Raw genomic sequence first — 23,932 nt, 5'->3', positions numbered from 1 at the left:
CACAAAAACATTCAGCAAAAGGGATCAGCAGCAGCTTCTTATCATGGCAAGGGGAACAATTCCCACAAAAACACTCAGCAAATGGATCTGGAGCAGGTGCCTACCATGGCAAGAGGAACAATTCCCACAAAAACAGCCAGAAAAGGGATCAGAGGCAGGTTCTTACCATGGCAAGAAGAACAATTCCCATAACAACACTCAGAAAATGGATCAAGAACAGGTCCTTACCATGACAAGGGGCATGATTCCCATAAAAATAGGGAGCAGGGGCAGGTTCTTACCATGGCAAGGGGAATGATTCCCACAGAAACACTCAAAAGGGACCAGCAGCAGGTCCTTACCATGGCAAGAAGAACAATTCCCATAACAACACTCAGAAAAGGGACCAAGAACACATCCTTAACACGGCAAGGAGAAACAATTCCCACAAAAGCACTCAGAAAAGGGACCAGCAGCAGGTCCTTACCATGGCAAGAAGAACAATTCCCACAAGAACCCTCAGAAAAGGGACCAAGGAACGGGTCCTTACCATGGCAAGGGGCACGATGCCCACGAACATGGTGCGGCTGACGAAGATCTCGGACACCACGAGCTCGCTGACCGAGTCGTCCCGCGGGTATTCCACCTGCCAGGTGATCTGCTGGGCCCCTGCCAGGCTGCTGCCGTTGTCAACCTCAAAATCCATCTGCAGGATCTCGTAGGAGGTCATGTTTGCTCTGCAAAACAAGGCAGATTCCCCACATCGTCACTGGGGTGTTGATAGCAAAGCGGATTTGCATTTCTCTTTCCTACTCGCCATTAAATTCACATTAAGTTCAGCATCTCAAACTTGAGACACTGACAGAAACCTAAATAAAACTGCACATGGACAATTGCAGAACTTTCTAAATAAGGTGAAACTTCATCTTTTAGTTTCCTAAAATTTTTCCCATTAAACTCAGGCATTCATTCTCCATAATCACAATGAACTTGCAGAATAAGCCACAAACCCTTGGAAAGGCAGTGCACAGAAGTTGCTAAATTATTTAATACAACATTATTATAATTTTGATGCTGCAAAACAACAGAATACTTGGCCATTCCTCATGTTCTACCAGAAATGAGCTCTTGTGGAGGGAAAAAAAAGCCTTTCAAACCCAAACTGGTCTTTATCTCAGTGAAAAAATGGATTTGCAGAAATTATACATGACAATAAATGAGGGGTAGATTATCCCTATTTTGAATTCATGACAACATTCTCCTCGTCAGTGGTGCAGACTGGTAATTATATGGCAATCATATATTTCTCATCTGGAAATAAAAGTTTAAAAGTAAAGAAATGGATGTAAATGCACAGCAGTCAGAAATGGATTTAAGAATTACTTCTGCTTCCTTTCTCAACAGCAACTCTTATCACTTTCCTCAGGTCCAAAGCTATGTAAATATTAATAATTAATCCTCAGGTTAGAAAAACAGAGCTTGTTTTTGTGTTACAGAGAAGCAAACAGACACCAAGCTTTAACCAGCAGCACTCAGAGCATCCTCAGCAGGGATCTGCTTAGAAAACAACCTTTGCTCATCCAAACTTCCCACAAACTGAGTTGTTTCACAAATCATGCAAAGTTTACACACAAATATTTACAAAGAATGCAAGTTCCAGACTCAGACAGTGAGGGGACCTGGTGGAGGTGACAGCCTGGAGAGGATGGAAAGGCTCTGACTGCAGAGCCAGCTGCTGCTTCTGCTGCAGAAACGCCCGATCTTACCAACACTGCTCAAGCTTTGGGGTAAAATCTGAATTTTCTTTGTGCCAGGCCAGTGGCACATTCATTGTCTGTGTGTCCCTCCCCAAAGCAGCCATTCCAGGAGCTGTGCTCACAGTTTCAGCTGCTGCTGCAGAGAACAGAGACTCCAAACATCCTTTTCCTCTCCCCAAATGCACAGAGGCAGAATCTGGGTTTGCCATATGTTTCTGAAGGAGAATTGTAAAGGGGGGAAAAATTCTGAGCTGGAATTATTGATTTTTGTGTTTTCTTTCTGACAACAAACAACCTAAACATATGCTTCAATGCCTGGAGGAAAAATATTTTCCATGCTGACAGAAGATAATATTCACCTCCAGGCACAACTAGAAGCTATAAAGGCATCTTTTGTGTGGCCAAGCAGACAACCAGCAAAAACCTTTTACGATAAATTTTATTACATAATAATAGGGATGTAATTAAACTATTTCTGTTAAAAACATAAACTGAACTTCATTGTTTTCTGTGTATCACCCCCAGCAGTTTGTTTTATCTAAATTGCATACAATTAATATACTCACAACACAGAACTGAAATTCAGATATGAGCTTTCCACTAACTATGGATTTAGATATTGGGCCTGTCAAGGTTTGTTTAGGTCTGCAATTTCACTTCAGCCTGTTCAGGCCAATAGTTGCCACGCTCAAAACCACCCAGGAGTGGTTCAAATTGAGAACAAAACCACCAGTGGAGGATTTGGGTACAAATAGACTAATTAAATAATAGGTTAGTCTGCAGCGACAAATCCAAGCCATGGGTCCCACCGACTGGCATTTGAGTTCAGCCCACAACACCTTCAATTATTCCTTTCCTGGTTTTCCTTTCACACATCCAGAAAGAAACCACAACAGTGGGCTTGGATCTTATACATAAACCTTCCTCAGATGCAGCTGCATTAGCAGGTGAATTCAAACAAAGCTGCATTAGCAGGTAAATTTATAAAAACTACATAAACAGGTGAATTCTAACAAAGCTGCATTAACAGGTGTATTCAAACAAAGCCACATTAACAGGCAAATCAAAGCAAAGATATTAGCAGGTGAATTCAAACAAAACCATCCTCCCTCCTAGGTCTCAGTCCTGGTTCCAAAGAGAATCCTTAGCACCACTTGGAAAAACACCACCAAATGTTTGTCAGAGGTTTTCTGCTTTGTCTCAGTAGCCAATTAAGCAGCATGACACGTGAATATTGATTAAAGAAGGTTCCACTTCCCTCTTGGGCTTCTGCTGCAGGAGATGGCCTTGAACCATCTCTCACCTGCAGAGCCTCCCCTGCGTGTGCAGCTTTGGCAAACCAGGATTCAGCTTTCTGCTCTCGTGTTCCCCAGCAGGTGAGTGAATTGTCTCTGAAATTATGGTTTTTGTCCCCTTTAGAGCTGGAGCCTTGGAGCAATGCCAGGTGCTGTGGTATCTGGGACACGAGCACCCCACGGATGAATTCACGCTCTTTGTTCTGAGCCTCTTCCCAGGTTACAGCTGGTACAAACTCGTGATAAAACCTGAAAAGTGAATTTCTCTCATGTTCAGACTAGTGCTCACCTACTGGCTGCTTCATCTCTTATCCTACAGAGGTTTCCTGCTGGAAAGGCTGGTATTACATTCATAATTCCTGCAATTTATTAACCATCCTCTGCAATGCCGTGTGGGAGACCACTGCCTTTTTCTGCTGAAATTGATGGGGGTTGCTAAAGTAAAACCAGAGATAAATTAAACCATAATCAAGACCTCAAATGTCAGCATTTACTTATGTCAGCTCCATTAGCTGATAAATTCCCATCCCAACACCTGCATTTCAATTTCCCTCCTGGCTGTGCAGCATAACCACTGAAGGGTTTTTTAAAAGCAGGGGTTCCACCCTGGGAAAACCTTCAATTTTTGGTCTGGTTTGGAACTGGGGGCAGAACTTTGCTCTTGGTGGCCACTGTCCATCTGCCTGGTGGAGACAAAATGCCACCAGAGGGAAAATGCACCAGCAGAGAAGACAAGGACTGTAACTCATGCTGTTATCAGCCATTAAATCCTGTTAAACCAAACTTTATCCTATCAAGATTTCTCAGCTTTTCCTGGAGACTTATTTCATTTTTCTCTTAAATAAGTTTGCACTCTTGGGGAGAGTCTGATGGAATCCAAGGACTATAAATCACTTTTCCCTTCCAAATCTTTTCTCTCTTTTTAGTTAAACATTTCTATTGTCCAGTGAAGTTTGCTCCCAGTTTAGGATTTTGCCAAACTCTAGTTTAGAGAAGCAATAAAAAATAAAAAGTCAAAATTACTTTTATAAAAAAAGATTATTTCCTGCAAGCACAAGGAAAAGACCTTATAATTTTAGGCAGCTGGCATGCTTGCTAATAAGTCCATTTCTATGGAAATGAGTTCATAACTATTAATTTTGCCTGCTCCTGATCTATTCTTGATGAGCCTTTCAAATTTAGAAAAGCGCTTCATGATTCTCTCAATTTGGTAATTACTAACTCCCTTTGATGAATCCAGCCCAGTGTTTCAGACATGAGACATTCATTACACATTTTTCTCTCTGGTGAGAGGAGAAAAAAAGAACCCCATGGGTCTTTTTGGATTTATTTCCTCTCACAAACTCCTGTAAGTAGGTCCTCTTCTTCAAATGGTGATTTATAATCCTATTTGAGTACCTCCACAATCCTGCCTCTGCTGGGGGCTGGAAAAATGCCCAAATCCTCGGGATTTGTGCCCAATCTGCTGCTGTCTGCCCTCATACCTGTCTGGTGCATTTACAGCCCAGCCAAGCTTTGTCACACCAGTCCCCATCCCAGACCCAGGTGGGAGCTGGGTTGGGATCCCAGTCTGCACCTGGAGCACAGAGTGGAAAATCCATCCCCCAGAAAGCCAACTTCAGCTCCAACCAGCTCCAGAATAAAGGAGTTATCCCAATAAAGGAGTTATTTATCCCAATAAAGGAGTTATTTATCCCAACAAAGGACAGGAAAGTGCTGCTCAGTCCCAGAGCTTTCCCCATAGACACATCCACAAAAAGGAGCTGCAGCTTATTTTTATAAAATATCAGATCACTGTGAGGGTCCAGCACAGCTCTTTAATCAGCACCACAAAATCACCTGGCACTGAAATAACCATGAATTCAATTTGTCTGAGCCCAACAAGAATTATTGAGTTAATGTAATGACACTCTGACTGATATTAATGCGGCAGCAACAGCACAACTGGTTTGTATTTACCTTAAATAAACAAAATTATTCACTACTAGGAAAGATTAGCATTGCTAGCCAAGCTTTAGGGGCTGCCCTGTGTGTTTGGGCAGGGAATGAGAGGCAGGGGGGCATTTCTGGGCACTCTGCAGTGCCACACCAAGGCTCTGCTGGCTCCCACTCATGGGTCAGCAACAACTGAGCTGATAAAAGTCACAACCCTCTGTTGCTGCACTTGGCTATTACAGGAAATCACAAGTTCCATTCACTCATAAAATAATGCTTTCAGTAAATGGCAATTTGTTTATGAGAGGCACAGCAGTGTAAACAACACCCTCAAAAATGGAGCAGACATGAGGTATTGGGAAAATTGGAAAATAATAAATGTGAGGTTATCATGTTGCTTGAGAGTCTTTTCTACGTTGATAATGGCCAATTCTTACTCTGACAAACTGTAACCAAATCCAATAAGAATTCAGTGACCTCACATTACCAAGGTACATTAGTTTATCAAATACTTGAGTGGAAAAGGTCTCACTCCTCTATGTCAAGAGGATTAATTCTGTAAGGGTGTTTTACTGAAGAGCCAACACAAGAGGAGCCTTTTGGAGGTGCTCAAGACCCTCACTGAAGCCAAGTGAAGGGAGCTCTGAGGGAACACCTCCAGACTGAGAGTCCTGACCCTCTGCCCCCGAGGAAATGCAGACCTGAGCAGTTTGAGATGAGGGAATGAAGGCAAGGGCAGCATGCAGCCTGTGAATGATGAAGATTTGCACATTACAGCATTCTGCCCAGGGCACCCCCAAAACCTGGGTGAGCCCCCCCAGGCACAGCACCCCAAACCCTGGGCTGGCACACAGCCCTGATTGATAAAGGATGCCAAAGCCTAAACCTTCCCTCCCAGCATGAATAGCTCTGGAGAGGCTGGAAGGACACAGAGCTGCTGTCTAACACAGAACTTGCTTTGCTGTCCACGTTTTCTTAAACATTTTTGTGTGCCTGATCTCGGTTGTCTCTCACTGCCATAAAAATTCATGCTCTCCACAGAGGTACAGGCAGAGAAAATGGCTACAGAGGATAAACCCAAGCTGCTAAATCCATTAAGAGTGTATGGATTGACACAGCATGTTTTAATAATCCAGTAAAAGCCACAAAAACAACAAGAAAATACTTTTGTTCAAAACACACCACCAAGACCAGGTATTATGATGTTATTTTGCTTAGCCAACATCTTCCCACAACTGAAAACAATAAATCTAGATAATGAGCAAACCTTTTAAGCTCTTCAGCTTCTCCACTGCCAATTCACAACTGTGCTGCTCACTAACGATGTGCAATAACTTCCACTTTATTTGATTTTATCAACATCATCATGACAACCCTGGAGACAACTGAGACAATTGCTTCAATTATTTTTATTTGCTTGCACCCTTGTGACAGTGCACAGAAACGCTTCTGCTAAAAGATCCCTTAGATACTCTGTCAACCTTTAACAAAACAACTTTTAGGAGAGAACTTGGTTTGGGGTAATTGGTGAGCTCCGCTTGCTGGGCACTGCGAGCCCATTTGTACCTTTATCATTACTCCCCCCTTTTGGAACAGCATGCAATCTTTTGGGGCTTAAAAAAGCATTTTGATTGCACTGGGATATTTTCCTGACTACTATTTAGAACTTCTTTATTGCTGTGTTGTGTATTTCTTAAAATAAAGATTCTCTGTCAGGAGGAAGTCTTGTTGGGAAACAACAAACACATCCAGTGAGAAACTGGGGCCAGGCAAATATAGAGGGAGCTATTGTTGTTTAAAAAATAAGAATGATTTTGTGATGAAAGACTCATGCTGGAACCTATCCAGTTAATAAATATCAACAGCCCCAAATGGTGCTTGTAATTTTTCTTCAACTATTGAGAAATCCTTACATTTTTACATGCCATAATCACATGGTCTATTTTCAACATTGCTGTGAAAGCAGCTAAATACATCAAAATACAGAGATGAATTTTTAAATAACCAGTGACTGAAATTAAAGCTAATAAATTCAGTGGCACAAGAAGCTCTTTGCAGAGCAGGAACTCACACACAGAGATCTCTGCAAATTCTCCAAAGGCCTTTACAAGAACCAGAGTGAAGCTCTGGGTGACCCAAGGCATGGGGAGCTTCAGCCAAGCTGAAAACATTTCAGGGAAACCCCAGGGGAGGGACAGGGGCACCCAGATGCCCTGTGAGCCTCAGGAGCTGAACGTGCACACTCACGAGGCTCTGGAGTTTTGTATTGACCAATATTCACAATTCCTCACCTTCCCCCAGGTCTGATCCCTGCTGGGAAGTGACCTGGATCCACCCTAGCAGCTCAGCTCACCCCTCCAGCAAGATCCCTTGCCATTTTAACACTATTTAAACTATTTTAATGTGATATTAGCATCTGGTGATCAGACCTTTCTGTGTGCACCGACCCCATTAGGAAAGAAAATCCCTCCTAGAGGCAGGAGGAAGCTCCTTGGTACCCAGTTGCTGTTTTGATTTCAGAATTACAATTGAGGCTGACAGCTGAATCTCCCTGGGGAGAAAATCAGCCAGAGGGGATCTGGAGATGGAAATTCCCCAGGCAGGGAGTTCCTGAAGGGAAGCAGGAGGGAGCCAGGAGCACCCCTGAACTGCTGCAGGATGCAGGACAAACGGGGCTCTCCCCACGAGCATCCAAAAAGTTTAATTCAACATTTAATTGAAAAAATTAAAAACTTGGAATTTAATCCTTTGTTCAATGGCCAGACTGTGTAAATTACTAAATAACAGAATACCAAAGGGAAATTTAAAACCAGTCCATGTTTTTCTCTCTACAGCTTGCTAAGGCTGCACAGAACTCACAGGTCTGCTGTGATGCCACCTGCATTAAATAATTCAAGAAAAAAATCAAAATAGGGACATGATAAGAATTATTTTACTCCTCCTACATTCCCTCAGCTCCAAACAAGTTTAACCACCTAATGAACTAGACCTGGCTCTCCTGGAATGCAGTGTTCTTGGATGGAGAGGGAATAATAATAATAATAATAATAAAATAAATGTCCATGGCAATATCCTCAAAGCAGAGAGGGCAGGGAGCAGGGCAGCACATTAACATCCACAAAATGGGACCTCCTCTCTCCCCACTCCCTGACAGACACATGGTGGGCACAAAATTGGTTTATTTTAAAGGCTGATAATTATGTTTTACACAAGAGTTCAGCGCTTCCACTCACTGTTGGTACCCAGTGAACAGACAGTAAAAACATGAAAGTGAAACTGGCACAGAAACATCAGTTTCCCGTGTTTTAATTAATAAACAAGATTAATTTATCCAGCTGAGCAAACAGAGGGTGGCTCAGGGTCTGCATTCAGTGTATGAACAGAAAGAGCCATCTGCAGCAAGGCTCTGAACCTCCACCCTTTGCTGTTTGAGCTCACAGTCCTGATCTTGCACCAGAGCTAAAAGCAAGAGATAAGCAAAGAGCTCCCATGTAAGTCACCCTATTAAAAGATCATTTCTGTCCTAAAAATGAATCCAAATTTTCCTAGACATGCAAAGATAACTCCAAATAACGAACCACAGAGGGGTGGATTTAATATTTCTCCTTGTAAAAATCATCCCACAATTATTTTTTAATGGCACTACAGTAAGGTCAGCACCACAGGCACCCCACGACATCTCCAGGTCACCTTTCCAAAGGGCAGCCAGCACCTTGGCACACTCCCAAGACAACAATTCCCCAACACTGACAGCTCAAGGGGAGCTGCTGGGACATCCCTCAAGGGCACACCTGAGCAATGAGTGCAGGCACAAGTGAGGAACAAGGGAGGTGAATTCACTCAGCCTCTGACAAGGAATAATTAGAAAAGAAGAGGGAGAAATGGTGTTCCACCCAGCCTGTCCCACCCACTGTATGGCAAAAGCCAAAACATGGTCCCAAAACTTCATTTAAAGGAATTTCCTCAGCAATGAAGCCTTCAACAACCTGAGATGGGGTGGGCTGAGTGTCCAAGCTGAGCAGACACCTGCACATCACACCAAGGACATTCCATCCCTCCTGCTCTCAGGGAGTCAGCAATGACCCAAAGTGGCAAAATGACCCAAAATCCCAGTGACAGAAACGCTGCAGTGCTGGATGGGGTGTTCCATTGACTCCCTTTGCACCCACTGTGATAGTCACACAATCTGGGCACGGCTCTGCTTTTTCATTTTCCTTGCTACTATCAAAAATTGCACCCAAGCAAAAATACCAGCTGTCACAAAGCACAAAGAGACAGATGAAAGGGTTTCTAGAAAAAGAAGGCAGGCTCCTGTAAGTGCTGCAATTCATGTTAACTACAGAAAATATCCCCAACATCACGGGTTAATGTGAAGGAGAATGCACAAAATCATTCTCCTGCTATTCCTCTCTTTTCTGAGTCTCTTCAGGATTTCATCATCCCTTCCCTTCCTCCCCATACAAGAACATGCTCAGCCCTGGAAAATTGCTCAGCTGAAATCCTGAGATTTTGTCGAGGCCTGGCATTCTTTGGCCAGCTGTATTTACACCCCTGGCTGCTGGGTAGTCATGCTGGAAGCAATTAGCTTTCATGCTTTTTCAATATTGCCTTTCAAAAACTTTGAGATCCCTCATCTCTATCCATTTAGATGTAGAGAAGCACAGAAAAAAAATGTAAAAAAAAAATAAAAAAGAGAGTTCATCCATATGCTGAGCTCCTTTAGTCCCATTCAAATGCAGCAACTTCAGCTCCCCACCACCAATGAATGGCACCACAGCCACGTCCCAGCACATCAGGGGAGATGCTCAAAGGCTTTGGAAAGCATCACCACAACACTCAAAGCTTCCAGCACTGCTGGCTCCAGCAGTGGGACAGGTCACCCTCCTGCACCTCTGTGCTGTTTAACAACACTTTCAAGTGTGTATTTCATATTTTTATAAGAGGGAAATCTGTCACTGCTGGACTATTTTAAAAAAGAGAAAAAAGGGAATGAAAGAAGAAACAGAAGAGCGTAGCTAAATGTATACTGATTGCAGTAATTGCATCCATTCCTCTGCTGGAAAGTCTTGTATTGTATTTCTAATATGTGCTGATAAGTGCATTCACAACATGATTAACTGCCTGCAGACAAGAATGGCTATTATGTTTAACAGACTGATTAGCAAGTGACAGAGCTGCAAACTGTACTCCTGGTAAATTGGCTGCTTTTAAATTACAGCGACTTTTTTATGGCTCCATTTTTAAAATGCAATGGCTTGTTACACATATGCCACGTAAATTCCTATCTGACAGTAAGGAATAGAGGATACTGAGCTTTTAACTCCTAATCTCAGATCTCAATTAGAGCACTGCTCATTTTCTTGTTAATTATACCAAAATCCGCACTGTTCACGGCTCTCATCAGGCATCATCTCATTTTCAGTATTGGTCTTTCCAAAGCTACCCTTAAACACAGGGACAGGATTTCAGTCCTTCTCTTTCTGAAGTTCTGCCTTATTTTTGCTGGTTCTGTTAGCAGATAACTAAGAGAGGATTTAGTGTGTTCTTCCCAGGATTTGATTCATTCCCCCTCTCTCAGCTGCAGGCTCCTTTTCCATGGACTCTCTCAGAAGCCCCAGTGCCCTCGGAGCAAGGCAAAGGGGAGAAGTGCAGGGTCTGTCCTGGAACTGAACCACAAACCTCAAATCCTCCTCAGCTCACACTGACCACAGCACGAGGCTCAGCCCTGCTCCAAGTGAAACGAGCTCCTCATTAATTCCCTCTCTTTTATCCCAGCAAAGGGCAGGATTTGGGCACCCAGCTCCTTGCAATGCACGGCTCTGGCTTTTTGATTGCTCTTATTTTTATCTCTGTAATGTAAAAGAGCACCAGCCTTGTTTGGGCCCCTGTGTATTTCATACAAACACGGCTACAGACACAGTCATGACCCCAGAGAGTTTGCAGTCCACAAGACAGAGAGAGAAAAGAGATTTAACAATCTGCATCAATTTAAATTCACACAGAAGGCACAAACCCTTTAAGCACAAATTTATCTAGAGACTTTCAAGCTCAATGACATCATGTACTTCAAACCAACTTATTTATAACATAAAGCTTAGTATAACTTGTAAGGAGATAGAATAAATCAATTTGCTCTATCACAGAACTTCATCAGATACAATACAGATGGCTCTGCTACCACGGTTAAAAATAACCTCCACATTTTTACATCAGCTCAAGGCATTTATCAAACCAGGAAAGTGGAGGAGGAGGAGGATGTTGTCTGGCTTGCACACAGTAATGGGAATATCCACCCAGCAGTCTGGGGCTTTTATTAATCTTCTGCCACGTGTTTATAATTTTATTCTGAACTGGGAGAATTCCGCTTCCAAAATCATTTTTCTTTGCTAAATACCAGGACAGAGCAACTTGAAGTTGTCTATTGAATGTAGATTAAGAGGGGAGCAAATAATCCAGAGGGCAGCCTGGTTGTAGGAGTGGACAGGAAACTCTTGAGCACCAAACCCACTCTAGAGCAAGCCTGGCTGGGCACCCAGCATTTCAGCAGGATAAAAAAGGTGATGGAAGGGCCAGAGCCTGAGACTGCACCCAGCAGGGCTGGCACCTCCTGCAGGCTCCCCAAGCAGCCAGTTTGTGATTCCCAGATAATCTGCACTGGGCAGAGAGCACGAACCCCACGGCCCCGCAAATAACGCGGCTGCAGAAGGAAATTCATTTGTGTCTCAGCTTTCGTCGCTCTTGTTCCCACACCCCACCCCCAGAGGGGAAATTGGGTGTTGATGTTTGCTCAGGATTTATTGACTGAAGGTTCACTGGGACGCTCTGTTCTGCCCTTCCCACTGGGGAGCGGGCACAGACAGCAAAGGGCTCAGGCTGCCCGTGCCCAAAGGGACAGCACCATTCTCTGTGCTGGAGGGAATTCCAGAACCTTGCAACCCCTGCGAACCAAGCAGGGAGAGCTCGTGCTGTGACCACCTTTTTACTCTTTTTAAACCAGGTATAACAAGCTCCTGGGTCAGCCAGAGCTCTGACATCTGCTGCCTGAGATTTTTCTTCATAATGAGCTCCCTAAAGAAGACCAGAAGCCTTTGTAGCTCAAATAAAGGCAGATTTCATCGCAATGAACCTCGAATATGTAACATGAAACAGGGAAAACTCCAAGCAAGTGGATCAAACAGAAGGGAAATAAAAAGCAGTGTACGCAGCCCTGCCCAGACTGGGGTCGCTGCAGGCAAGCCCTCCATGCTCACTCCCAGCTAACCTGGAGATCCCTGGCTGCAGCAGAGCCTGCCCTCACCTGGGAGGGACCTTAAAGACTTCTAAAAATTAAGGGGAAAAAAATACATTAGACACACAATTTAAAATTAATGCATATTAAAATATAAATTAGTCATTCCTTACTACATCACTTTATCCACAGCTCCATGCCCATATTTTCTTTTCCAGGGGATTACAGGAGCACAGCTAATTATGTGAATGCTTCTGCAGGTTATAATTGGGAATGAGATCAGTTGATTAACTACTTTGATAAAGATTCCAATGAGTACTGGGATAAAGTGGGGAAATCCCTCAGAGCAACCTGGCCTAGGGAGGTGCCCCTGCCCCAGCTGGCTGATTTTTAGGGTCCCTTCCAACCCAGCCCATTCCATCTTTCTCTGATTTTGGTTATCTTCAGCATCTCACTTCCTCATCCTCATTATGACTGAAATGATGGATAACAGGCCCGTGTGTTCCTCCCCTCCATTTCACCATTATCATTCCATTATTTACTGAGCATCCAAAGCCCAACTGGGAACGTGCTCCCAGGAATGAAAGGATCACAAATCTGCTCCCTGAAATGAAAGAACCACAGCAGGAAAAAGCTGCAAGAGGATCAATCATGCAAAGGTCCAGTGAATAACCCAGCAGGCCACGGTGCTGCTTTGGAGATCTGCAAGCAGCCAAGAGATGATCATGCTCTAATTAAAACAGCAAACTGCAAAAGGCATCCCAAAGGTTTTCCTCCCACCCAGCCCTGCAGAGACACCAGGCAATAAACTAAACATCCAGTTGCTCTGGGAGTTGTTTTCATAAACAAAATACAGATAATGAGGTATCCCTCACAACTCTTCTCCTTTTTCAATTTAATTTAAAACTGAGAGGAGTTGGATAAAAGGGAAGGTGTCTGAAGCAAAAGGACAGATGGTTCTGCTGCCAGAGAGGGGCACAAAACTGAGGTTTATTACAAGCCTTTTATTTTACTTAGAGCTTTTTATTTACTCCTCTTTCTCCCTTCACTCACCTATTCATCTCCCCCTCAGAGCACTGCAAATTCAAGCTCCCATCGAATTCTCCTGATTCAAATTCAAATTGAAGCACACAAAGCACAGCACCGCTTTCAGTGCAGAACTTTCAAGGGTTCTGTTGCAGATTTTGGGGGCTTTTTTTTTATTTTTTAAGTGTCTAACAAGCCAATTAGAGGCTGAATCAGTACCTTTGAGATGAATACACAGGAAATGAGAGGAACATGGCAGTGGTGACACATCCTGCAGCCTGAGCCCCTGGAACACGAGGCATGTGCTGCTATTTTATGTAAAATGAGAAAATGCTACTGTGTTTATCTCATCAAGAAAACCACTTTCCCCCCTTGCTTTTGCATTCCCTGGGTGCTTAACAAAGTGGGCTTGCTTTTGATGAAGGTAAAGGCACAAAGAGTCTCTCCAGAGCCATTGCTGGGCTCTGGTCATGGAAGCATTCCCATCCCTGGCTGCCCAAAAAGCAGCCAGAGCCTGGTGCAGGAGGTGAGCACCAAACAGGGCAAGCAGAGAAGGGCCTGTGCTGCTCCCATTTCTGAACAGGTGCATAAAGTTTGTATTTTTATATACTTATATATTTATATTTTATACATTTATATTTTTTAATATTTATATTTTTATCTACTTTCCATTAAGTCCCTGTTCAGCTAAACCCTCTGACACCCTGCTCACATGGCAATGTGTAATGGGCTCATGGACAGGATTCCAACAGTTCCAGTCCAATAAAATGAAATACTCCAATTCAGAGCAAATTTCCCTGAAATTAATATCATTAATACCATCCTGGCTGAACACTAAACACTTTGAGGAGAGCTGAGGTATCCTGGATTTCCTCTTGGAAATCCTGTTGTTGAGCAGCTCAAGTTACCCTGGCAATGTTACTGAGGTGGGTCCTTCCTTCCTCCACCTCCACTTTTGGTCTGTAACATTAGGGGGGAAAAATTATGTGCATTATAATTAAAAAGAAAAGGAAAAAATAATTTAAAGCTAACAGTCATTGCAATCACCATGATAAATTTATAGGAAATACATTTAACTATTGCCATGGCAATCAGGAAACTGTTTTGTTATAATTAAAAGGATAATTACCTTTCTCTATTTTAACAAACTCATGAATTAAAAATTTAGGACAGCTTTGCCAGAGTAAATTTATCTGCATACATTACAAATCACACAGTCCCATGGCACTTTTATCTTTAACTCATCATGGTTTTTATGTTTTATTTTATATATTTTAATATCTTTATGCCATGTTGCAGAATTCAAGGTTGGATGGGGCTTGGAGCAGCCTGGGGTAGTGGGAGGTGTTGAACAAAATCATCCTTAAGGTCCCTTCCAGCCCAAACCATTCTGTGATTCCATGCAGTGAGAAAACTCTGAGTATCTTATTTACCCACAAACCTACAGAATAAAGGAATCTGGGAAAGTTACTTGGCAACTAATTCAAATTACAATAAAGTGGTCAAATCCCACCGAGCCTGAGAGCAAAGCAGGAGCAAAGCAAAGCTTTTGGTACAAAATTGACATCAAGAAATCAAGGAAAGAAACTCTCTGCTGTGTTTTAGTTTGTCACCTCTCTCAATGCAGCAAAACTCCAGGCTGAGGAAGGAGTGTGACCCATTCAGAGCCGCTTTCAGCTGTGATTTTCTCTGGTTTGCAGGTGCAGGTCACAGGTGAGATACAGACCATGATCCATTTTGTTTGAAATATAGATCTCTCTAAACTGTCCTAAAAACAGGCACTGGCTGGGAAAGTGCCTCTTCCTTCTAGTTTGTGTTTGGAACAGAAAAAATGGACATTTGCTTTTACTTATTTGAAATAAAGATGCTTCTGAAGACTGTAAAGGGAAAAAAATTGAAATTATAAAGAAACATGAACTGTAAGGATATTTAGTATGTAATTATTTAAGTAGAAGACCTTTAATAAACTGGATACTCAACCTCAGTTGATAAACTCAGTACTTAAAGACCAGCTTCATTTCTGGTGAAAAACAAACCAGGACTGGTGTTAGATCAGTAATATATTTTAGCATGGCCTTTTCTTTTCTACTGTAAAAATGTCTAAATTAAATGTACAGTACTAAAATGGAAGGGAAAGCAAACATTAGCCAGGGCACAGAATCAGGAAAAAAAGCACCTAGAGAGATAATGCACATAGAATATATATAATGCACATAGAACATATATAGAGAGAATATATATATGTTCTTTATATATAGAACATAGAATATTCTATGCACATAGAATATGCACATAAAGAATACATATATTCTATATATATAGAATATATAAATAGAAAAAATTATATATATAATAACATGGCAAAACAGAAATAAAGGTGGCGCATCTCTGCTACAATAAAGTCAAGAGTCCCAGGGAGCAGCAGAACAAATGGAAATGAGCTTTAAACTGGGATCCAAGGTGGGTGAGACCTGCACACTAGAAATATAAATAAAATAAATATATGGAATTTAAATATAAATGTAACTATAAATATGTTGTCACCTTACTGCAGGGGTTCCACGCTGTTATCTCCTTATCACACAAGTTCCACACCTTCTGAACGTTTTTCACAGGCAGCTCTCAGAGCACTGACTCTGTTCCTCACAAAGCACCAACTGACTCCAGATTCCTTCTCAACACCACCCCACTCTTTTAGAGCATCTTCTTCTCATTGGGTACAGCTGTGGCCTGGTAAAGTCAGGCCTGCTCCTGATCTTTGATAATTGGCCCAGCTGCAACTCCTTAGGGGTGAGGTTGCTTTCTACACTATCTTTATTTTCTTATATTCTATCCCCCTACATAAATATATGTAAATATATATATTTTATAGAAATATATAAATGATATAACATTATATTTTATATATATTATATAAAATTATATTTTATATATTATAAATATAAAAATGACATAAAATTATATATTATATAAATATATGAATCATATAAATTTTATATATACATGTATATGTGTGTATATATATGTATGTATATATATGTATGTATGTGTGTGTGTATATATATATGTATGTATGTATATAAATATATATATGTATATATATAAATGTACGTATTTATGTATATATTTATATATACATATATATGTATATATGTATGTATATATAAATGTATATATAAATATATACATAAATAAATATATGTGTGTATATATATGTATATATATATATGCATATATATATATATATATATATATATATATGCATATATATAAATAACCAGTACCCAGGCAGAGGGGAGGGAGAGCAGGAAAAACCCCACATGGAGCAGAACCTCCCCACTGCTGAGCTGCTCCTTCCTTCTGCAGACACTGGAAATGAGAAATTCTGTGGATGTGGCAGCCCCAGCTCACTCCAGCACCTCAGGATGAATGAAGAAAAGGCCCTGCTGGGCAGAGGAAGGAACAGGGATTATTCCTTTTGCCCTATCCAGGTGTTGGTGCTGTGCCTGCCCTGCTGGGGTCCCGGGGGTGATGCCTGAGGGAGAGCTCAGCCAGGGAAAGCAAACAGAGACACCCTTGGCCAGGCAGAGGCAGCCCACAGTGCAGGGCTTAGGGGGAAAAAGGGAAATTCAACATAAAAAGGGAATTATACCATTACTGAGTGGATTTTTCCCTTGCAAAGATGCCCCTTCCCTTTCCCAACCCACACAAACTTTTGCAATCCACAGCATCCTCTGGGCTGCAGCTGCTGGAGCAGCTCCTCCCTTCACTGTCAATCTGCCAGCTGCCAGCTCCAAGCAATATCAGCAATGCTTTTTTGGAAAAAACAGTAATTTCCCTGTTCACCTGCCACACTGGTGATTTCTCCAGACCTCATTCTCACTGAGATGGGCTCTCCATGCCTGTGGATGTTTTCCCTTTCCCTTTCCTGCAAGAGAACACAGATGTTGCCTTCCTAGCTGCTAATTTTTATCTTTTCTCTTAATTGAAATTACCTTCTGCATCCCTAATCTTATAACTAAATGTCCCATATGTTGGTTATAGTGCAGCTTGCAGAAATTCAGCTGAAAAAAGTTGGTAAATTTCTTTAATTAATAACTATTAGAAAAATACCCATTAAGGTAAATTGAAATTACGTTAGCTGGAAATTAAATTGTTAAAATTATATTTCTTTCAAGTTTAGAAATTATGACTGAGTAATCCTTCAACCAAGCAGCACAAGACAGGAATTCCAGCACAGGAATGCTGGGAGAAGTTTTTGCATTTAATAAATGGAAAAAACCTGCCACAGATGATTTTATTTAACTTATCTTTATAGGTTTAATAAAAGAATCCCATCCCACACCTAGACCAAGAAATTTGCCTGCCACATATTTAAATGAAATGCCCAGTGGAGCTTTCTAACTGCAAAGCAGCAGCAGATTTACTGAAAGCAGTAATGGTCAGGCAGCATGAGTGGCAACTTTTAATTGAGACCTATTAGAATTGGAGATTCAGGAAAGGGAGGCCTGTGGATAATTTAGCCTCATTTTTAGCTGCAGAGCTGCAGGCTGTGGCTGGCACAGGTCACAGATGTCAGGGACTGGTGGCACTGCAGCCAAACCCCTCCTGCTGCCACCACCCTGCACCCTGAGCAGTGCTGAAAACTGCAGCATTCAAACGGGAACGGCCCAAAAACCTCTCTGGGAAAGGGAAAACCTGACTTTTGGCATAGCAAATTCATTTTTCAGAGAGAAGCAAACTGGCAGGTCAAAGACCAAGGCAAGGCACAAGTTTTGCTTTCCCTGATCTCCGGCATTGGGATGTGCTGAGCCCCAAAATGGGTGGAAAGAGAAATCAGTGCCTAAATCAGCAGAGCCTCCCCAAGGCAGCGCTTCCTTCCAGGGTTACCCTTCCATCCTCATCCCATCCCATTGCTCTGGCCCTGATCTCAAACAAAACCCAGACCTGAGGCCCCTCCTAGCCAAGCACAGGGACAGAGCTGGGCTCTTTAAGGATTCAACTCCAGCAGCCCTGAGTGCCAGGGAAATAAATATATGGTATTTTAGAGGCATGGGACATAAATTCTGGCTTGGTTTAGAAGCCTGTGGGCAGTAAAGTGCTCTGCCCATTAAAACATAAATTATCATCTGAGTATAGCTGATGAGAGGCTGGGACTAATAGGAAGTGGTGCTAAATAAGAATTATAGGAATGCTTTTCCCGGTGTGACTGCAGGAATTTACTCCCCACCCTAGCACGCCTCAAGATGGCAGGTGGAAATTAAGGCTGGTGTGTATGGGAGCTCAGAAGCAAACTGTTACCCTTCAAACACATCCTTATCAATCAAACTTCTTCTTAATCCCATCAACTGTGATTGGAGAACACCTGTTATCCCAAACTTTCAAATCTTTATGACAAGAAAATCTTCAATCTCCCCATCACGCCCTGAATCAGGGAGCAGCAGCACTGGCAGGAAACTGAGCTGGGCTTGCAAACAAATCACCCAGCCTGGTGCTCTGAACTCCCTCTGAAATGTGAGCCTGTAACACACCTGAACCCCCTCAGAAACCCTGCCCTGAGCAGCAGGACTCACACAGCATTAAAGAAACACACTCAGCAATTTCATCCAGATAATTTCAGCTTTTCTCTGCAGTTTTAGCCCAGAGAAATTCTGAGCTCCTCTTCTGGGAATTAGGAAAACGCAAAGGTAACAGGTCTGAAGTGCTCCATGAGCTCCAGACTGCCAACTTATTTATGTCCTACAGATAAATCAATGCATTCAGATAAAGTTTCTGACTGCCAGTAGTATTTGCTTTAACTCCTGAATTTACCCTTTTCTCCAGATGCTCACTTCTCCAGAAGTAACAACTCTCCTCTCTTATGGTCCCTCACTGCCATTTTTTGCTCTCCCTCTCCCAGCAGAGCTCCCAGACCCACTGATAAAAAGAAGAAGAGAATTCAGGGTTGGCAGTGTCACCAAGGATTGCCCACTGGGACAGGGCTGCTGGAGAATTCAGAGCTGGCAGTGTCACCAAGGACTGCTCAGTGAGAATTTAGGGTTGCCAGTGTCACCAAGGATTGCTCAGTGAGAATTCAGAGTTCCCAGTGTCACCAAGAGGGATTGCTCGAGGTCCCAGTGCTGCAACCTGCGGCCCTGGCCATCACTGACAGAATAGGATTCTTGACACACGTATCTATTTCCTCAATGAAGATTGAAGGCCAGAATAAATGGAATGTCAGTGTTTGGGAGCAGGGAATTGCTATGGGGTCCCAGCACCCACGGCTGTTCTGATTGACTGGGCAGGAATCCTTTTAACTCCAGGTTTGGCCTCTTGCACACATAACTGAAGTCACTTAAACTCTGCAGGAGACCCATAAAGAGCAGAAGAGCCCCAGGCTAAAGCAGATTACAATGGTTTCTTGTTTTTTCCCTACCAACACAGTGATGGCCTATTGTCCATTACAAATAAAGTGGAAAATCAGTCCTGCATTGAAACAGCAGCCTCTGCATCATGCAGCACAATTGGACTCTGTTTCCATCCCATCTCAGCTAAACAGGCCTGGAATTGTTGCACAAGTCCCAAGGTGCCCACTGATGTGAGATGTGGGTTTTATTTATTGGAGAAGACAGTTCCATGCTCTGGGAAAAAGTTATTTGCTGGCCTTAAATCACCCATGCAGGAACAACCAAAGAAAGCCTGTAAATATATCAAAAAGGATTTAGGATTGAATAGGGCAAGACAGGACTGAGGAGCCCAGAGAACAGGGGGGAAGATAGGTTTGGGAGCCAGGGGTGAAGGAAACCACATCTCTTGGGATGGAGGAGCAATCCTGGGCACTGCACAAAGTCACTTCCACTGCCAGGCAAATAAACCATGCAGCATCTGAAATAAACACAGCCATCACCCAAAGATGGGTGATGTTAATTAAATTCTGTTCATTTTTTTTAAGTTTCTAAAAAAACACCCCAAACAAAAAAAGAAGCTGCTATTTACAGTAAATTAAAAAGATAACTATCAAATCTCACTTATGGTAATAGAAAACTATTTCTGAACTTTAATTATTATGACAAACTGGTCTCCTGTGGCTTGTTCATTTCACGCAGCTAAAAAAAATTGTTAACAGTCTTCTAATTATATCAGTTTTCTGTGTTAAAAAGAACTGGCTAGCACTTATTACTCTATCTAGAGAAGCTATGGATCATCTTGCTATTCACTTAATGCTTTTAATTTACATATCAGAAATACCAATAAGTGTGGTGTTATTAGATCACATTCCGTTTTGCTTCTAACCCAAGAAAATGGTTCATTTTGTTTGGCTGCCACAATTAAATTAATTTATTTTCCTGTGGCATGGTTTTTGATAAGGGCCTTTATCAGAAGTTTGACTGTATTAAGCTTAATAGGACATCTCTCATTAAAATAAAATACGTTTCATTAAAATCAAACAATGGCTTCGCCCCCCCCCACCCCCATTTTGGCTTCATTACCATATTTAATAGAGGAGATAATTGTGCTTTTCACTTGGACAAGAGCCTCAATCTTGGCCTGGATTTGTTTAAAATTCAGCAGATTATTTCAGTCTCACGTGATGCCTGGCAGGGCTTTGCCTGGAGGTGCCAAGGCAGGAATGTGACAAAGAATTCAGATTGGGCACGTTCTGGATGGGCTCCACACACCCTTCCTGTGGTGCCCTCAACTTCTGAGGCAGACAGAGATACTTGCAGGTGGTATTTTCAGGGTCCCCTGTTGTGTGGAGGAAGGATGAATCTGACTCCATGTTCTTAGAATTGGAGATTCAGGAAAAGGAGTAGAATATATATATATATATATATATATATATATATATATATATATATATATATATATATATATATAAAGGAGAATATTATATTATATTATATTATATTATATTATATTATATTATATTATATTATATTATATTATATTATATTATATTATATTATATTATATTATATTATATTATATTATATTATATTATATTATATTATATTATATTATATTATATTATATTATATTATATTATATCTATACTAAAGAATAGAGAAAGGCTCAACAAGATACTAATAAAAAAGCTCGTGATCTCTTCCAGAGTCCTGACACAGCTGGCTGTGATTCGTCATTAAGTAAAAACAATTCACATGAGACCAATCAAACAATGGCCAGTTGGTAAACAATGTCCAAACCACATCCCAAAGCAGCAAACACAGGAGAAGCAATTGGATAATTATTGGTTTCATTTTTCTCTGAGGTTTCCCAGCTTCCCAGGAGCAGAAATCCTGGCAAAGGGATTTTTCAGAAAATGTGATGGTGGCACTTGCAGAAAGCCAAGTGTCTGAGAAGGGTCCCAGAGCAGGTGGCATTTGTGTCTGTCACAGGTAAGCAGAGGCTGCCAGGAATGCAGCAGGGATCCCTGGGCAGGGAGCAGCCAGGGCAGGGCAGATCAAGGCTGTGCTCACTCCCCATCCATCAGCACCTGTGTAAAGCACAAACACTGATTTTATCCCAGACAATGTCACTGAGGATCATTCTTCTGTTCTCCTGGCACCTGCTCCACTTCTTTTGTTCTTCTGGCACCTACCCCATTCTCCTAAAGAATTTTCTGAGGTGGAAACTTTTGTCTCTCCAGCTCCATCCCTTCCTCATATCCTCCAAACAGATTTCTGCTCACAGTTGAACAGACATTAGCTGCCGAAACAAAGCAGCAGCCCATATGCAAAGTTTGTTTATTTGCACTGCGGTGTCCTGTGCTTCAACTCAAAGCCAAAATGCCCATATGGCCACTGGAAAAAAAAAGAAGAAGTGGGAAAGAAAAAAAAAACCAAACCAAGGAGAGTAAAATATTGAGTTGTTTCTGCAGGAGGGAAAGGGGAGCTGTCAATACAGAAAGTGGGTTAACACCTCAGCAGTGTAAACACAGAGTGTGTCAGTGTGCAGAGGAGAGGAGCCGAGCACACACTGCTCAGCAATTTCCCCTTGTTCCTTGCCCTGTCCTTCCCCTCTGGGCACAGAGGGAGCACCTGGCAGGGCTGAGCAGCTCCCAAGGGCACAGAGGCACCCCGGGCTCCTGGCACTGCTCATGTAGGGCAGAAATTCTCATCTGGCTGCTGTCAAAGGGCACACCTGAACACTGCTCAGATATCACACACTGCTGCTCAATAGAGAGGGCTGTCTTCAGCATCAAGATCAGTTTTAGGGGAGAACTCGGGGTTTAAGCTAAACCAGAGCTAGGCTGAATGTTTACTCAGCTGCTAAGACAGTCCCTTGAAATTCAAGCCCAAAATAATGAAAAAAAAAACCCAAACCTTTCTGGGTTCTCTGTATCCTGGGCATCTTTTATGCCCAGGCTGGAAGGACTGGAGTTGACACCTGGATTAATTTTCCTGCTGATATGTGGGAATTACTGGTCTCATTGTTGGGATGTTGGTGAATACAATTATTCCCCAAAAGTTCCCAAAATTCCCCTAGTTTAACATGCAGTCCTCTGAGAGACCAGCATCATTTTAAAGCACTGGGCTGGTCTGAGCCTGCTCTGGGGCAGAGAGCAGCACAGCAGCAAGGATGGCACAGAGGCAGCAATGTGCCAGCCCCGTGCAGGGAAGGGGAGCATATGCTCCGTGCAGCATGCACACATCCCTGCCTGTCCCAGGCACATCAGCAGCAGCTCTGTGACACGTCCTGAGCGGTGGGGAGCAGCAGATTGTGCCACGAGCCCTGCCTGGCCCTGCTGCTGCTGTCTGAGGTTGTTATATTTATCCATTTTCTGCACCATCACTCCTGCAGCCCAACGTGCTGGCCACAGGAGCCGGGGCCCTGGGGGTGTCTGGGGGGACACAGGGCACACAGGGGACACTGGGGACACAGGGGGGCTCCTCTGCTGCTGCTGCACTTTCCTTGTCTGACAGTTATCTGCATTTTCAACCCTGCTGGTGCCTGCATTTGCTCCTGAGCCAGAGTGCATTCAGTGCCCTTCCTGCCTGCCTGTGCAAGGTTTCCTTGGGCAAACCTGATGGAAACACCAGCGCTCAATTTCCTCTTGTGCCCTTGTTTTCCTCCCTAGATGCCTCCTAAGGTCATCTTAAGACAGACCCATAATGTCCCAGCTACAGAGAGATGTGTAAAGATTTTCTTTAAATGTGATTGAATCTGAAAAAGAGAAAAGTTGCGATATTTCTTCAGATCAGAATAGCTAAAATTAAAAATTTTGTATCGTTCTTTCAAGGTCAGAACGCCTACGTTTTAAAAAGCCACAGTAAAAATATTTTAAAAGAAAATAACAGCTTCAAGCGAGGATATTAAAAAGAAAATAAATGAGCAAAACAAAAAACAGCTCGTGTATTTTTCCAAGGTCTAGAGAAAACACGGGTCAAAAGTTTTTCCTTATTTATAACCTAAATGGTCTAAATATATAATGACTTTTGGTTGACACAATAATTCACTTTTTTCAGTGAATAATTTTTTCTGCAGTTCCACAAATAACTACAGACAACTGAGAACTGATGAGACTGTTTCAAAACAAAGCAAGCAAACCCAAAAAAGCAAGGAAATGAGACTGAACTTGTGTCTTCTCTCCAGCACAGCAGTTCCCAACTCTGCCATGCTCTCCATGCCAAACTTTGCAACCACAATAGCGAGAGCAGAAAGATATTTAGTGTCATTCACTGGCATTTTGAAATGAAAATTAACTTCATAGCTTTCATTAACAGCTTCAG

At 42.4% G+C, this 23,932-nt stretch overlaps 1 protein-coding gene across 1 annotated transcript in view; it reads right to left on the bottom strand.

The window, feature by feature from the left end:
- The window catches only part of TMEM132B (transmembrane protein 132B), a 210,441-nt gene that overhangs the window by 66,680 nt on the left and 119,829 nt on the right, over positions 1–23,932 (bottom strand). The window contains exon 4 of the mRNA XM_063173211.1: positions 530–716. Coding sequence (XP_063029281.1) covers positions 530–716 — 187 coding nt within the window. The remainder of the gene's footprint in view (positions 1–529; positions 717–23,932) is intronic.

Source organism: Melospiza melodia, chromosome 20 (assembly GCF_035770615.1).
Source record: "Melospiza melodia melodia isolate bMelMel2 chromosome 20, bMelMel2.pri, whole genome shotgun sequence".
Classification (NCBI taxonomy): domain Eukaryota; kingdom Metazoa; phylum Chordata; class Aves; order Passeriformes; family Passerellidae; genus Melospiza; species Melospiza melodia.
This window is presented reverse-complemented; position numbering and strand designations above follow the sequence as displayed.